Source organism: Phoenix dactylifera, chromosome 3, assembly GCF_009389715.1.
Source record: "Phoenix dactylifera cultivar Barhee BC4 chromosome 3, palm_55x_up_171113_PBpolish2nd_filt_p, whole genome shotgun sequence".
NCBI classification, from domain to species: Eukaryota; Viridiplantae; Streptophyta; class Magnoliopsida; order Arecales; family Arecaceae; genus Phoenix; species Phoenix dactylifera.
Window position 1 is genome coordinate 12,542,230 of NC_052394.1, and position 17,429 is coordinate 12,559,658.

The 17,429-nt window shown below is 36.7% G+C and overlaps 1 protein-coding gene and 1 long non-coding RNA gene across 2 annotated transcripts; both read right to left on the bottom strand.

Moving 5' to 3' along the window:
• Positions 1 to 11,204: 11,204 nt before the first annotated feature.
• LOC103718675 (mannan endo-1,4-beta-mannosidase 1-like) lies at positions 11,205 to 13,740 on the bottom strand. Its single transcript, XM_008807595.3, has 5 exons — positions 13,417 to 13,740; positions 12,461 to 12,655; positions 12,163 to 12,285; positions 11,723 to 11,925; positions 11,205 to 11,532 (listed from the first exon to the last, which is right to left on the bottom strand). The coding sequence occupies exons 1-5, from the start codon at positions 13,738 to 13,740 to the stop codon at positions 11,205 to 11,207; spliced, it is 1,173 nt and encodes a 390-aa protein (XP_008805817.3).
• A 2,826-nt stretch (positions 13,741 to 16,566) lies between these two features.
• LOC120110239 lies at positions 16,567 to 17,144 on the bottom strand. Its single transcript, XR_005511031.1, has 2 exons — positions 16,961 to 17,144; positions 16,567 to 16,871 (listed from the first exon to the last, which is right to left on the bottom strand). It is a non-coding gene; the product is annotated as an uncharacterized LOC120110239 (long non-coding RNA).
• Positions 17,145 to 17,429: the final 285 nt, after the last annotated feature.

Below are 17,429 nucleotides of genomic sequence, written 5' to 3' on the forward strand. Positions count from 1 at the left end.
ATGCTCTAAATTCATATAGTGCCTTTAAGAAGCCCACTCCCAACTCGTTCAGCCCAGTTTACCACCCTGATAATAGGTTCCACCCAAATTTCTCATACAAGCAAAATGAACCTATTCAGCATCAAAGTGGTCCACCAGGTTTTCAAAACAACTTCCTCAGGATAGGTCCACCACAAATGAACCAACCTTTGGTTCCATCTGTACCTCCTTATAATGCCCCTATCCCACAGCAACCTTCACAATTAGAAACCATGATGGCTAATATGATGAAACAACAACAAGATTTTATCAAGCAACAACAACAGACCAATACAGCCCAAGCCCGGACTAACCAATTCCATGCGCAAGCAATTGCAAAACTTGAGGTTAGTCTGAGCCAAATAGCTAACTCTCTAGGGGATAGGAAGAAAGGTGAACTACCTAGTCAACCAGTGCCTAACCCTAGTAGACAACAAAATCAAGGTCAGATAGGTCAGCATCAAATCAATTCTAATGGAAATCCGACCTATGAAGTCCAAGCAATTACCACTTTAAGGTCTGGCAAGCAAGTGGACAATAAAGTCCAACTTCCTGAACACGAAAAGGAAAATAAAACTGAATCCGATAAGAACCCTATTCAGAAGAGGGGTCAAGAACAGGACAAACCGGAAAAAAGGGAAGAACCCATAAAAACATACAAACCCAAGGTTCCCTTTCCCAGTAGACTTCGGGACTCCAAGAAACAATCTAACTTTGATGAAATCATGGAAGTCTTTAAAACTGTTCAAATAAATATACCTTTTCTCGATGCCATAAGACAAATTCCCTCCTATACAAAATTCTTGAAAGACCTCACCACGGTTAAAAGAAAAACCAGTATTCCTAGGCAAGCTGTTATGGCTGCACAAGCCTCATCTCTCATTCAACAACAGATTGCCCCGAAATTCAAAGACCCTGGTTGCCCAACTATTGAAATAAAAATAGGAGAGACGATCATCCAAAGAGCTCTATTAGATTTAGGAGCCAGTGTAAACCTACTTCCCTACTATGTGTACCAAAAATTAGGTTTGGAGGAATTAAAGCCTACAAATATTACCCTTTCCTTAGCAGATAGGACAGTGAAGTACCCCAAGGAGATTGTAGAGGATGTAATAGTGAAAGTAAATGAGTTTTACTATCCTGTGGACTTCGTTATCCTTGAGACTGAACCTGCAATACATCCAGACAGTCACACACCTATAATTTTAGGTAGACCTTTCTTAGCCACAGCAAATGCTGTGATCAACTGTCGAAATGGGATGCTGAAGTTATCTTTTGGCAACATGAAAGTCGAGCTTAATGTCTTCAACATAAGTAAACAACCACCAGACGACAAAGAAATCAATGAAGTTGACATGATTGAAAGTCTGGTTCAGGAGACTTTCTTACAAACTTATAATAAGGACCCTTTAGAAGCTTACCTTGCCCATTCCGAGGAAGGGGTCAAGCATGCGCCTCTTAGTTCTGTTCCTCTTAGGAGCATAGATCGTCATCAGCCGACTGTTCTTCATCGGACTCTTTCAAAACCATTCTTAGATAATGGTTGAAAAAAAAGGAGATTTACATTTTGTCTGGCTGAAGACATAAAACTTAGCGCTCTTGGGAGGCAACCCAACATATAAATATCTTCTATAAAAAAAAAAAAAATTACTAACATGCAGGTTTGGGAGATTTTGCCCCAATTTTTAATTTACCCACCCATATCAGGTAACCTCTCCTCTGTCCTCTTACTGCTTTAAATTTTCTTTAACATTGAGGACAATGTTAGATGTAGGTTTGGGGGTATTTTTAAGCATTTGGAATTTTATAAAAATAAAAAAAAAAGTTTTTAGTTAAAATAAAAAAAATATACAACACACAAGGTATATAAAATCTAAGAGCCCAATGACTAGTTGGAAGTAGTGCAAAGTGAGTTCTTTTTATTAAGTTCCTTTTAGTAAGTTGTAAGCTAATTAGTGCTTTGAATTTCACAACACATCTGGCCTGCATTTTTTAAGGTATAGGTTCGACATTGTGTTGAGAATATGGTAGCAACCTCGAATCCTGATGAACCATCTTTTTCTGATCCAAAAAAAATAAAAAAATAAAAAAATAAAAAAAATGGTGGATTTAGTCAGGTACATCGAAAAGGGCTACCTATTGTCAAAGGTCAGCGGGCTTGTGATGAGGAACCCGAGCATAGGTCCGTAGGGGAGTCTTGATGCCCGACACCTCATGCCAACTGGTGTGAGAATTGTCGACTAATTGCTCGCTACATGGAGGAATCATCACAGGAGTAAAAGTGCACAATATATACATTATCATTTCTCTTTCAAAAAAAAAAAAAAAAAGAAAAAAAAGAGAGAAGAAAAAAAAATGAAAAACAAAAAAATGTATATTGACCTTAAAAAAGATAATAGTGTGAAAGCCGTCGTTGTAAAAATTCGAGTAAACTGGAATATTACATATAAAGCCCATGAGGTATTAAAGTAAACATCCACAGCTCTCGAAATCCTGCAGAAAAGATGATTTTGAATCAGCAAATAGGTCTTGTCCGACCAATTCTTGGAAACTACTAATATTAGCGATATTTTGGAGATCCAAAACCTTAGCTTGTGCATGGTCCAAACTTCACTGAGCACTCAAGTATAAATAAGTTTTACAACTCCCTAACGGAAAACTTAATGACTTCAACTTAAATTGCATACTAACCTAGAATTTGGGCTACTTAGTAATTAAAACCTTGTGTGCTTTTGAAATTCTTATCAGTTATGTACTTGAAATTAGACTTTCATTTCATAAAATAAATTTTATTTTGGGATTGAAGTTTGTGGGTAACTTCACTGCAAACCCTCACGAGACAACACTCGTCCACTAGGGTAACCTAGGGGTTTAAAGGCTTGTTGCACGTGCTAAGTGCAATCGTAATGCTCTACGAAAATGAGTATTTATCTTACTATTTTTTTTTAATAAATTACACTTTTAAGAGCAATGTTTCATGCTTAGTCTTCAATCAAGTGCTTCATTCAAAGAGCCAAAAGAAAGTGGTTGAGCAGATTCTAAGAGGCATTAAGAGCTCCACCAACCCTTGAAGAGTGAAGTAATCTTGACAAAGAAGAGAAGAGCCTTATCAAAGCGATAACTATATTCTAAACTCTTCTTTGTAGCTCATAATTGTTATATTTGCTCATCTAGGAATTTCAACTTTCTTCTTCTTAATCAATTTGTAAGGTTTGTTGGTGAGCCCGTAAAACCAACGGTGTAGGTTTATTGGTGAACCCGTAAAACCAACGATGAAGGTTTGTTGGTGAGTCTGCAAAACCAACATAGATTTTTGGTAATCCCAAAAAACCAAAGTATAAAGGTTTTTGGATTGTGAGTCCGAAAAACAATCCAATTGTAATCCGCGGAATTATAGTGAATTTCCAAGGGGTTGCTTGGGAAGTAGACGTAAGTGCTTAGGAGAGCATCGAACCACTATACTTCTTGTGTGTTTGCATTGTGTATTGTTCTAACTTCACTACATGCTCTCAATCAATATTAACTAAATCACTCACTCATCAATTAATTCAATTAAGGAATTAAAAATTTAGAAAAACTAATTCACCCCTCTCTCCCTCTTGGCTTGTCACCTTAGGCAACAATAAGTTTGGTACTTACTATTTAGGTCTTGATTAAATTCAATAAGGCCCATGCATGTTAGATAGCAGATACAATATTTAAGCAGAAAACTAGTCTAATCTTAGACAAACTTAATCTAGCTCAACATTTCAAAGGGAAATGAGTTACATAGGTCTTTTGCCATCCAAGTTCACTAAAATTTCAAAATGAGTGGAACCTAATGCAACTATCGATGGTCTATCTAGATATATCATGAAAGGAAACATAAATTATTAACATGACTTTTTCTATTTGGTATCATCATCTATCTTGTCTTACACCAAATAATTATACATGTATTAATTTATATACAACTATGATATGCCAGTTGTTTCGCGATAAGAAAAATATCACAATTCAAGCTATATTTCAAGTTCTGACTCACAAGTTTAAAATCATTTAGTTTCAAGCTAAGATATTCCAATTTCTCTTAAGTCGTAAGTGAGAAATCAAAGTGGATATATCCTTGCTCAAAATGTTCAAGGAGCCAAATTTGGCCAAGATTTTAGTTACAACTAGAAAATGGATACTAGCCAGCTTTCAATAGCCTTCCCTAAGTTTTGCCCACCAAAACAATTGAGAGTATGGCATTTTAATGTAAGGGAAAACAAAATATGGCATAAGATTGAAAGGGTGAGATAAGTGATACTAGTCCTTAATTACAAAAAGAAAATTGAAATGCACCGGCAACCAGGCATCACATTGATCAGTGATGAAGTCATAGTTTAATACTCCAGAAATTTGACTCGACTCAAAAGTTAGCCGAGTCAGGTTGATTCAAACACTACCATGTGTGTGTGTGTATATATATATATATATATTCAAATATTAATTTTTAAGAATATAAATATAAATTTTTATATACATAAGCACAAAGAACCATAAATCTATAATTTATTATTATCATACAATCTATATTAATTTCATAATAAAAATAAAAAATTAAGACATATCAATGACTATTTGACATGTTATCGACTGCATCTCGGCATCGAGTGCTAAGAGTGATAGCTAGCAGAACCCTCAATAGATGATGCTTGATGGGAATTAGAAATGCTTGAATTATGAGAATGGGTGAGAATGCTGGAAAAAATCGGATTTTGGGATGGGTAAGGAATATAAGCTCCAATCCTTCAAATTCCATTTGCATTCTTATATTTTTATGCTAATATACTAGCATACATACTCCAATAACTTGCTTTGGATGAATCTGAAAAAAAGATGAAACTAAAATGGACTATAGTTAGTTTCTAAGACTTGATTTAGTGAGACAGTTTGGACCAAGTTTTGAATAATTCAAAAAGTCAGCCGAGTCAATACTGATAAATCTGAGTTTTCCACAAGTAGAGCCTTGCCAACTCAAATACTTTCAGAGTCAAGTTGATTTGGCCGAGTTTGAAGTCGATTTGATGAATTTTTGAACTATGGATGAAGTTACCATGTGAAGGTGCCAACCATACTATATTTTGATTTTGCACCCTGAAAGCTACTGATCAAGCGTATGGACTATGGATGCATAGGCCAAAAAGTAAATATTTATTTTATATCTAAAAAATGAGAAAAGTATCTTTAGATTTTTGTCTAGATTACCCAATTGAATATTAATCAGCTAAAATAGAAATTCAGCCAATCAAGAATTACTTTTTTAGAGTAATAAATTTCTTATAATATTAATTCTCATTTCTATATATTTATCTTTCCTAACTTGATCACTTTTTTATATTTTCCAATCAAAATCCAATCAAATTATTCATGATCAACTAATGTCTAATGTTTTTTATTTTTTACTGTTTTAAAGATTGAATTAAAAATAATATCTTCATATGAATCTGTTCAAATCTCTCCTACAACAATTCATTACATATAAGATGATTTTTAACATTATTTTCTAATTTATATAATTATAATTTAAAATTTTATATTCACGATTTTCTCAAACATGTATTGCATTAGTTACCACTAAACAAATAAAAAGGAAGTGCAAAAGCCCAAACAATAGGATATTGGCAGGTATGAATTCTGCTGGTTAATTTCAAGATCTGAAGCATCGAAACAATTGCAATTGCCGCAAATGAAACTCCAATTTCTTCCGATTCTTATCATATTTTTCACTTTGAATCTCTTCACCTTATCTTACTCATCAAAAGCTTCAACAGGATAGTTTCTACAAGCATTCAGCATGCTACCAAGGAGCTTCCGTTTGTATTTTCTGGTTTTATTGGTTGTAGACTTGTAGTCGTTTGAACCCATAAAAAAAAAAAAAAAAAAAAAAAAAAAAAAAAAAAAAAAAAAGCTTCAGATAGATGGAGTTGAACAACGTTCACATGTCAAGGAAGCAATCACGCGTTTTCTCATGATGGTGGTCGTTGTTATACCATGACTCAAATGATTATTATACAGAAGTCCTTATCAGACAAGTCATGGAAATCTTGTGAACATGTGAGCATTGTTTGAGCCCAAACCTTTGGTATTTTTGTTGGGTCAGCGGGTTGGGTTATGGATTTGCCACACTACATGCACGTTAAAAATAGGAAATGAGATTCTAAAAATTGAAAAACAATTCATGTGATGTTAAAGAACAATAACAATGATTTAAGAGTTTAAACACATCATAAGAATTCATATGACAACCATTTTATTATCTATTATTTAGTTATAATGACTGTTTTCAGACAAATATTGATTACTTTTTGATCTCTTCACTATTTACATAACAAAATCATTTTTATTACTTTGAGTTCTAATGAGACATTAACTAAAAAAAAACATTATAATTCATTCATGGCGATATCTTAAAAATAATATTGTAAAATAAAAGTAATGCAGTATCACTATAGTTTTGTTGGCCGTTGTTTCTTGCTATTAAAACTAATGAAATAATAGCAATTATAACATTCTATGTCTACATTCCATTGTGTAGACATAGAAGAGACCAACAAAGTTTAGATTAGATTCTGTGTAATTTGTTGTTATTATAAAGATACATGATGAACGAGAGATTGCATTGATATTCAGGAGAATTGGAACTCAATAAATATACTCAGCATATGTTTGGTACTAAAAGATAGGAGTATGTAAAACATTTATTTCTTCGTTACTTCGAAAAACTAATAAACTTAGGATTTTGTTGATGTATTTGGTAAAATTTCAGCGAAAAGTTATAGTCTATTTTTTTATTTGCAAAAAATTCCATACTACCAAGCATAAGATGGTGAATAGTGAAATGTACGGTGGACTGACACTGTCAACCACATAAATGAGGCTGGCAACGGGACCCACATTAGGCGCTGGGCCCGCGCACGTACATATCCAGCTGCCGGATCGTTGACTTACAGGTGGAGAGCCACGGGCGCAGGCGCGTAAATCTCGCCTCCAATTTTCCCATCCTTCCCAAAATCTCGTCGCACGTCGCTCTCCGTCCATCGCCGGTTGCTAAACGCCAACTGTGCCCACCTGTTGATGGCTCACCCAATTGAGTACTGCCTCGCCGAAGAGCCGTACATTACCAAAAAAAAAAACATGAATTCATTAACCTGTGACTTGATAAGATATTAGAAACCCTCGCCATCTACGCTTTCTTTAACAAAATTCTTCCTCTGTCCCAACTTTGTATACCTTTAGCGCATCTTAACATAATTTTTCAGGTTATTTTTTAATCTAGAAACTAGATTTTCGGAGGAGCCAATGATTGGTATTCCCATAAGTGACGCGTCTTTGCTGGCAGTCATATACGGCATCGGCTGATGGATTGTCGAAAAGTATAATAATAATCTGGCACAAGGACGTGGGAACGACCAACTTCATGCAATTTGATTGTCAAGCTGTACATGGTATGGTTAGATAAAATTTGGGCCCATCTTGAGTTCTAGGGGTTGTATATACCTGTAAGATTTTAGGACTGGGCTCGGTCCACTTGATCGGCCCAGCCATAAGGTTTTGGCCTCACATACGATGCACGTGAGGGCACGCGATGAAAGGGAAACCCATTCCGAACACTCTGGAACCCCTATTTTTTTTAAGGCTTCTTCTTCTTCTTGAGACCACCCACCGAAGAGGAGCTGCCAAACTCCGTTCTGGTTTGCAGGTTCTCTTCTTTGTGCGTCACCACCAGTCGCCCGAGAGAGAGGGAGAGAGAGCCGAAAAGCCACGACACGGGTGACCCTTTTCTTCCATTGCCGCCGGAGAGGAAGAGAACCTCCGATCTTCATCGGGGCTGAGGTAAGAGTTCCTCGCCTTCTTCTCCTCCTCTTTTGATGCTTAGCCATGGTTTATCAAGGTTTTGGAACCGGCCAATCGTCGAAAACTTGGGCCCAAAAATGGGTCGGCCGAGTGCTCCACCGTTGGCTTTGTGCGCCGCCGCCAGCCGCCAGGGGGGAGGTCGCCCTTGCTCCGTTGCCCCCTGCCGCCATCGGGGCCGGCCACCGCGGCCGCCATCGGGCTCGACCGAGAAGAAAAGAAGAAAAAATGGGAAGGGGGTGGTTTACGGTCCCTGTTTTAGGAGAAGAAGAGGAAGAGAGGGATCTCCTCCTTCCTCTTTCCTCTCATTTTGGTGAATGAAACCGAACTCGGAGTGCCAGGCACTTCTACAGGGTCGGCCACGGGAGGATGTTAAAAATTTAAGTTTTATATATATATATATATATATATATATATATATATATATATATATATATATTATGATGAATTTTAAAAGAAGAATATGATTTTTGGATATTAGGTTCTGCGAGGGATTTGCATAATTAATTGGATTTGTTGTGGATTGCATTTGCAAGGTAAGTGATATAACATCTTTACTAGATTTATCGGCAAACTATATATGTTTTACGAATCGAATTATTCATGATTACGAATTTGATGAATGGGTTATATGTATATTTTTAGAATATTGTATAACTCTAATTGAACGTATTTGCTTCTGATTTGGATTGTGCTTGATTGCTCTGACATTATACCTTTTTGTTTGGAACACTGAATATAATGTAAGAAAGGACAATAACATGAAATAGATTCAGACTCGCAGTCGGGCTATGTTGAGGGCCTTGCCAATGAGAGCTAATACATTGGTACCGCAAGAAGATTAGTCAATGATATGAGCCTGCCATAGGGAACATATGGTCATAGTTTCTGGCTGTTGAGTTGAGTCTAAAAAATTGAAAGAAATGAAGATATGAATGATATTTGGTTTTGACATTGCATGTTTTCATAATTGAAATATGAAATAGGGAACTAATTGAACTTCGACCTGGCTATGTTGAGGACCGAGGATGGGGCAAATATATTAGCAATTGACTATCCCTAAGGACTCACCGCAAGAAAATTAGTCGGTGTTGATGAACCTACGACAGAAAACATGTGGTCATAGTCCAGGATCGATAAGATGAATTAAATATGTGAGAGAATATCGAAACCATAAAAAGAATCTTAAGTATTTAAGAAATATTTGACTTGTACCTTGGAACTGCATATATATTTATTTTCTATATATTATTGCTTGATTTATCTAGCTAGAGTGTTTATTACTTACTGGGCTGTTTAGCTCATTATACAATTTCTTGTTGTTTTACAGATTTCAAGAACTAGTCTATTAGGGTTCCAAAATGGAAGAGCGACTAAAAGAATTGTAGCACAAGTTATCTTAGATTAGGGTTATTTAAGTTGAACTGTAATCTTGAACATTTATTATGATTGCTGAACATTGCAAGGTTTTGTTATTTTAAGAACTAAGTTTGCATGTTGCTAAATTATTATTCCGCTGCATTTTTAGAACTGTGAAACTTTATGACTTGAGTTAGTCAATGAAATAAGATTACATTTATTTAGTTGAATTATTTTATATATGAGATCTTTGGTTAAGATGCCTTGCATGCTTGTGATGAGAGTTTTCTACGGGTGTGTGGCGGTTGGCGCGACCCCCGGCTCACGATCTCGGGTCGAGGGCGTGACAATACCAATACAAATGGTATATACCGCAAGGTTGTGTGGAATTTAGCGATTGTTAGGCTTGCCTACATTGCATTATATATGCTGCTGATAAGAAGCTAGAAAATAAATTGTTATCAAATCTGGAACTATGATGATGAGAAAAGGATAGTAAGACACCTGTAACCACTATTGGATAAAGATTTTTTTTGTTGGTATTCATGATATATCTCTTTTGATAAGGTGGATGCTCGATAATATATTTGATGATATATGTCTATGTTGTTTTGAATTAGTCTTTTAGATATTGTTATGATATTAATTTGTTTCATCCAATATTGTTTATTTGCTATTTTAAATTATATTATGTTGGCGTGGGTGTGCAAAGATTCTTAAGCGGTTGTAAAGCCCACACCCTTCCTTCAATTTTCTTCTCAAAGTCACATGATGCTTGTACTTGACTATGGTTAGGATCACGGGCGAAAGGATTGAATAGATAGAGTATCACCAATATTAGTTGGATAAATAAGTTTTGTATATAGTTTTGTTATTTGCTAATATGGAATATTTTATTATGCATTGAGATCATTATTATTTAGTTATGTTGAGGTTGTGATGAGCATTCAAGCCTTGCATGCATGATCTTTAGGCATCGTTCTGGGACTCATGTGGCTATGTTACGTGATTGACATAGACGGTAAATTTAGGATGTGACATTGGTGAAAAGGATACTTGATATGCCAAAGTGAACAAGTGTGGTACAAGGGAGCTGCTTAATCCAATTCAGAAATACCTCAAAGCATGGATGATTGTGGTACAGGATAAATAAAAGATGGATAGCGTGAAAAATCATAGGAAAGGCCGAATAAAGACTAATGATAGACCGAGACCAATTGAGCACGATTGTCGATTTATTAGAGGACACAAGATTAGCCACTTTAAAGAACATGGGTAGTGAAAAGATAACTGGCGTTAGTTACCAAAACTGTTAAGAGAGTGAAGGCCAGATATGGACTATTGCTACGAGTGGGTGGTTACGTTCGGATTATCTTCTAAAATAAATAAGTGAATGTACTTTGGATAACTTGGAAAACTCTAGTAATCTAGATCTTTTAGTAGGATTTTTCTCCCTATAATCATCTGCCCTAACTTCGAAGTTTTGCATAAGTAAGACAATATGGGAGCAGAATCCATAAAATATAACATTATTTTCCACTTCTGAAGAAAGATTATCGTGGAGCTAAATAATTCTAAAATTATCATTTTAGAATGTGGAAGATAAGAATATAATAAAAAGTACCATTATAGATGGACTCTCTTTTCGTTCAAAGAATAGAAATTATTTTATTTCCTGCATGAATAAAAATTAATGATTTAAAATCTTGCTTACTTTGTTACAATCAAACAATCAATTTTTGATAACATTTGCATCCTTAATACTTTCAAATTAAGAGAATTGGTTCAAGAAAATAGACCTAACTCATCTTATTAATAGAACAAAGAATAGAGTCTCCAGATTTTTCTGCTGATATCATTTATTTATTCTCTACATAAGGAATATAAGCAAATTCCAAATTTAGCACATGTCCTCCTTTGATCTCGTCATCTCTGCAGCAAAGAGTAGTGGACTAGCTAAGGCTAGCTATCATATGGGATTGCTGAGAAATGATATTTGCCATGGAGGGGCTTTCTGAAAATATTATCTCATAGCCATCTCTAAAGTTATCCATCCCTTGAGCCAGCATTTGCCAGAACAATCCACCTGCGCATGGTCCCCCAGCTCTGGCTGAGTTGTAGATCATGTTGTACACTGCCCAATAGAAGGAATCCTGCTCGGTCTTTCTCCCAAATTCCGTGATCATGAGTGGTTTTCCAAGTATCGCGCCAGCATCATCAATGTGGGATTGGATCCAACTTCGGAGGAATGCCATTTGAGCATCATCAGAGCCTGAAATCCTGTGGCAAAAAATGCCAACTAACATAAGTGTCTTGTGAATAGAAGCAGATTATCAGTATGAATAATATGCTACTATAATTCACAATTTGCCAATTATACCATGCACTCTCCTTGCAGAACATATAGTACATGTCCATCTTTTTTCTAACTTTTATCTTCAAGAAGTTAATGATCAGAGACTCAGCTTACCATTGATCAGGGTAGACATGAATGGTGGCAAAGTCAATTTCAGATATCTTGTTGTTGGAGATGTAATCAGTGCCGACCTCATAGCCAGGGTTGAACTGCTTTCTTTCTGGCATTGACTCCCCATAAAATCCTTCTAATCCAACTTCAAGCATGTGGTTGCTATCTATTGATTTAACATAAGCAGCCATCTCTGCAATCCAATTCTGTATTATAACAAACAAAATTGTCAATAGGATCCATTGACCAACTTTAGCTCAGTTTGTTGGCATCTCTCCAAGAAGTGGAGATCTAGCATTCGAATTGCCCTAGTGCTAACGCCTCCATATTTCTTTAAGAAAGTTCGAGGACCATACAGAAAAAATACCAAGACTTCTGGCAGCTGGGTTTGGAGATAATATAATAATTCAGCAGAAAAGAAGTGTGTAAGTATTGTTATGGACCTGTACTGTCTTGCCAGAGAGGTCGCCATCACATCGGGGTTCGTTTATAAGCTCCCATGCAAAGATGGTGGGATCATCTTTGTATGCGACTCCTGTTATAGTGTTGGTCCTCGTGAGGACCGTCTGGAACAAAACAAGACAAGTATATTCATGTCTGAAGTTATAATACTTGAACAAGCTAGCTTCTACTTAAGTACGTGGCAAAAGAGAGAGAAAATACTGTAAGCTAGCTTACAGCAAGAAAGGAGTCCATGCTCACTTAAAGGCCAAAATTAGAAAGGATCAATTTTGTATTCACCTTGACGTGATTCTTGTAGTAACCCTTGACAACTTCATGCCAGTAGAAGTCGTTATCCCAGTAGACATCTGCTCCCCTTTCCTTCGCCCACTGAACATACTGCTTCCTTCCCCCAAAGTCGGCATAGTTATTCACCAGACTCAGTATGAGAAACACTCCATGCTTCTTGGCCTCAGAGATGACAAAGTCCAAGCCCTACAAACCGAAAGAAATAAAATAACTTATTTCAAGAAAAATATAGGGTCGAATAAACTAAATAAGAAAAACCCATAAAAGTGCTCTGAAATCATCAAATGCAAGCATTTTTTCGTAAAATCTGAATCTGCTGTAGAGCATGCTTGCAAACACCGGAAGATGTAATGGATTAATGATAGGCTCTGGGCCTGATGCCTACCATCGAAATATGGACCAAATTACACTATAATTGCAAAGGACAAAAGATAAAAAAAAAGACCATTCATGATGAAAAAATCATCACCAAAAAAATATATTATTATAATATTTAATGATAAAAAAATTCGTCAAAGACACTCGTCCCGAAAAGTGCGCCGCTGAAGATATACAGTGATGAATATAATATATTCATCAACAAAGGTGAATATTTGGTGACAAATTTTTCTAAGAAAATGGTTTTGGCCACACAAATAATTTCCGTAATACTATTTACATGAAGCTAATTTTTGACATCAAAATAAACTTTTGTGGACGAGTTTTCTTTGGTCGACAAAATTTTATCAGTAATTGTCTTTTTTTTGTTGAAGTGTATACATTTTCTTAAGCAAAGCTAGTAGTACAAGTGGGGCTACCGCCACCTGCATGGACAGGAAGAGAATCAATTTATTGGTCGTAGTACATAGTCTCACATTAAGCCAAGTGACCAAGTGTTTTTGACTTGCCTAACTAAGAGAGAAACCTGACTACCATGAGGTACGGGTTTATATATATCATATATATACCTGAAACATGTTCTCATTGTAATAGCCTGGAGAGTACTGCAGGGGATTGCTCCCACCATCGCTGAAGGCCCACGTCCTTACCACACTCATTCCATAATCGGAAGCTTGTTGGAGAACAGATGACACCTTATATCTCTGTGTCGGGTCGGAGGCCATCAACATCAGCCAGTATGCATTGAACCCATTGGAGTAGAATGAGCGCCCATCCAAAACAAAATGGGTTCCGCTTGTCCTCACAAAACTAGACCCAGCATAAGCACTACAACCTTGGAGTACAAAGAGGGCCAAGAGACCAAGGCTGAAAAGGACTCTCTTTGCCACCATCTTTGACCTACAAAAATGAGATATAATATAACAACAGGATCGTGGAAGGGGAGGAGAGGCTACTCAGAACGCCCAAATGTTTGAGCTTGTGATGGTGAGGCCTGTAATGGTTGGGGGTTTATATAGAACTCAGACGAGTGCAAGAAGACAATAGATACTCCTCGTCTCACTAGGAAGATCTGGTGCAACTTGGATAGCTGTATGTATGGCCAACCAAAGGAATACTATGACCTCATGCAAAGAAATCCTGATCAAATGCGTATATAAGAAAGCAATCCATGGAAAACTAACTTCCCAAGAGGTTTAGTATAGCTTATGAGACTATTCTAGTCGTGCATGGTAAGGACGTTGGATAACGATGAGCCGGCCTACATCATCACGTACCGTTACATGTGGAGCACATCCTGAATACGGAGACGCCATTTTCCTTTTTATATGTCGTTACCTGAGCTTTTTGTTCCGTCCCCGCGAGCTTTTACTTTAAATCGTTATGGCAGTAACAATGTCCACAAAAGTTCAGTCGCAGATAGATCTTTATCCTCAAAATTGGATGAGACTGGGCAGCACTTGTTCTCTTTCTAAAACCAATTTGTCTGCTAACTTTTTTTTGTTTTCTTTTTGCATCTGACAAGAAAAGTATCTTTGCTCCTTCCTTGTAGAGAATTCGACAAAATTGTATGCAAAGAGTTTGGTGACTCTGAACCGTCCGATCTTAGAAGGTGAAACCCCCCATCCGCCTGATTTGGGAGTGCTCGGGATCGCCTATGAAGGGCCAAACTTGGCCTCATCTCGATCTAGATCTAAAATATTTTTCATGGGCCTAACACAACCTGATGAGCCAATAGGTTGAGTCTTGATTGAAGTCATGACCCAAACATTAAATTGGGTTAAGCCTAACCTACCTACGGTCCTTTCACTATAAAAGAAGGAATAACTCCCGGCGCGTTTTTTTGTCTCTACCGACGCTTATAAGCGTCGGCGAATTCCCAGCCCACGCTTCGCAAAGCGTGGGTCAGACGTCGGGCAGGTGGGCGTGGGTCGGGTTTAACCCGACGCGTCAAAAAAGCGTCGTTGGTCTATGCCGACGCTTTTAAGCGTCGTTCATTTTATACAAACCCGACGCTTAAAAGCGTCGGCGTACTTCAACCGACGCTTCCCACTGTATTTGTGTTGGACTATGCCGACGCTTTTAAGCGTCGTTCATTTTATACAAACCCGACGCTTAAAAGCGTCGGCATAGACCAACGACCGCTTCCCACCGTATTACATGAATTGGACTATGCCGACGCTTAAAAGCGTCGGTTTAGGCTACTTGAGCGACGCAATAAAGCGTCGTTAAACATCAAAAATATGGGTTGCGAACTTCTGGGCTATAAAACTTTGCAAGACAACCAACTACCTGGCGCAAGTTGCCTTCTCCCAGGTCTATCTCCTCAACCAATAAACTATAGAATGGACTAAAAGCTATGAAGTTCTTCTAAAAATTTAAGGTAGATGCCTTGAAAGAAACAGAACTACCTGTCAGCAGATGGATGCTTCCATGCCTTGCAAATAACACCGACATGTATTTAAGAATAGTAATGCTGCATTCTGCTTCCTTCTCTGCAGACTCTTTTTCTAAAGCTTTTTTTTCTCTCATTGGTTTTATTACTTTTTGTTGATGACTCAGTAGCTTTATCATTCTTGAAATTTTCAATTAACCAACTAATGATGTCGCCAACTGAACAGAAACAATTGTAAAAATGAAAAGAAGGATATGACAAAGGCAGATAAGCAAACCAATGTAGAAATAGCAAAAGATATCACATTATATGATCTTTGGAGATGACTTTGCATTTCTGTTTTATAAGCTTTTATATGTTTAACACCGGCAGCAAAAGCACAACATTATCAACAAGGAAAGATATGGAGGCATTACACAGTAACAAAATTATGTCATGAGCACACCTGAACCAAATGGCCCATGAGCACATAGTAGCTGATGGACAGCACTCCATTAAGGTAAATAAGCTAAACAAAAGGCGTATTGGCATTATTTAGGGCGCAGATTACCTCAGCAGCACCTTTCTTTAGATCAATATTTCCTCCAGGCTTGTCTGCATTCTTACATAAATTACATAAATTACATGAATCAACATAAATTACATAAATTACATAAATTACACTAGTCATCAGATCGCACTATTGCTCCAAATCAACATAAATTACATGGTTCATAGATATATTATATAAAGTATCATTTGGTTGAAGAGACATAGTTTGCCAAGAAGCACATCCATCATGGAGGCTAGACATGGAAAAGCAAGCACGTGTTACCTTAAAAACTAAGATTTACCAACAATCAGTGCAGCAGTAGCTCTGTTCCATTGCTTCCAACACTAATTATAACAAGGTATGCATTTCTACACCACTGGGATTAGTAAGATAGAACAAGAAGTTCAGTGCAGATGACATAAAACATTTAGTCTACGAATACATAAACCATCAAAGTAGCTTCCAAAAATTCCTGTGGCTTACTTCCACAGCTTAGTACACTACATAAGATCAGTTTGACCGGCGCGACAAACGTATCACTTTAAGTACCAAATATTCAATACATACAAGTATCCAAAGTACCAAATATAATGATAGTCTTTTTTTTATTCTAAATATTATCTGACACTTCTAAACCAATTATACAAAAATAGAATTAGAAGAATAAATGCTCAGATCAAATTCCAACATAAGGAACAAAACAAATCGTCCTTTCTTTAAGTTGGCAGAAATCATAAGCTTGTCACCCACAAGCAGAACACAGTGGTGCAGCCAAAAATACCAGACGGAGGCTATATTTTAAAGATAATACTAGTATATAACCTGCATGATGCATAAGGTACAATTTTTGTTCCTTCTTCCAACTATTCTTCAAATACAATATAGCAATATAATAATTATAACAAACAGAAGGCTTCAATAATTCTATTGCACATTAAACAATTAACTTTAATGATGGCCGAGTAGAAGCCCCCATCATTTTCCGCTGTGTATATCTTTCTGTCTGTCTCAACATCAAAAATAGTCACCACATTTTCCGCTGCTGCTGCTAAATACTGTCCAATGTAAGGCTGAAACCTAACTTGCACTGTACCACCCTGTTTGACCAACAATAAAGAATTAATACATGAGCACAATTAACTACAACCAAAGGTGAACATATAAAAGCATAATCATGAAAACTAACCTTAGAAACACGTGAGCATGAAAACTGGCTGACACTCCATAACCGAATTTCACCATTGCCATCACAAGAGCAGAGGAGATCTGTCTTCTTTGGATGAAAATCAAGAGATGTCACCTGGGAGTTGTGCCCATTGAATACATGCAAACAATAACTCGGCTGCAAAACAAGCCGAGATACTCAAATATCAGAGAGTTGATAACATTAAGAAATAAGAGATACACTTTAAGCATCTCTTTATCAGAGAGTTGGATACTCAACAAGCATGTCAAACTGGCAGGGAAAGTCATAAGAAATAAGAGATATCTTTAGCAAAACCTCCAAATATCAATCTGCAGAGATCAATAACATTAAGACCTCTATATGATATCATATAAAAAAATAAGCAGCTTAGAGAAAAACTCAAAAACTTTATAGTCAAAAGCACAAGGTACCTGTCTAGCAGTAAATAAAGTTCTGGACTGGTTAAGAG

Coding starts and splice junctions, on each gene's coding strand:
- LOC103718675 (XM_008807595.3), bottom strand. CDS start 13,740: ATGGTGGCAAAGAGAGTCCTTTTCAGCCTTGGTCTCTTGGCCCTCTTT. Junction 11,926..12,162: donor TCTCTGGCAAGACAGTACAG/GTCCATAACAAT, acceptor GTTATAATACAG/AATTGGATTGCAGAGATGGC. Junction 11,533..11,722: donor CATGTCTACCCTGATCAATG/GTAAGCTGAGTC, acceptor TTTTTGCCACAG/GATTTCAGGCTCTGATGATG.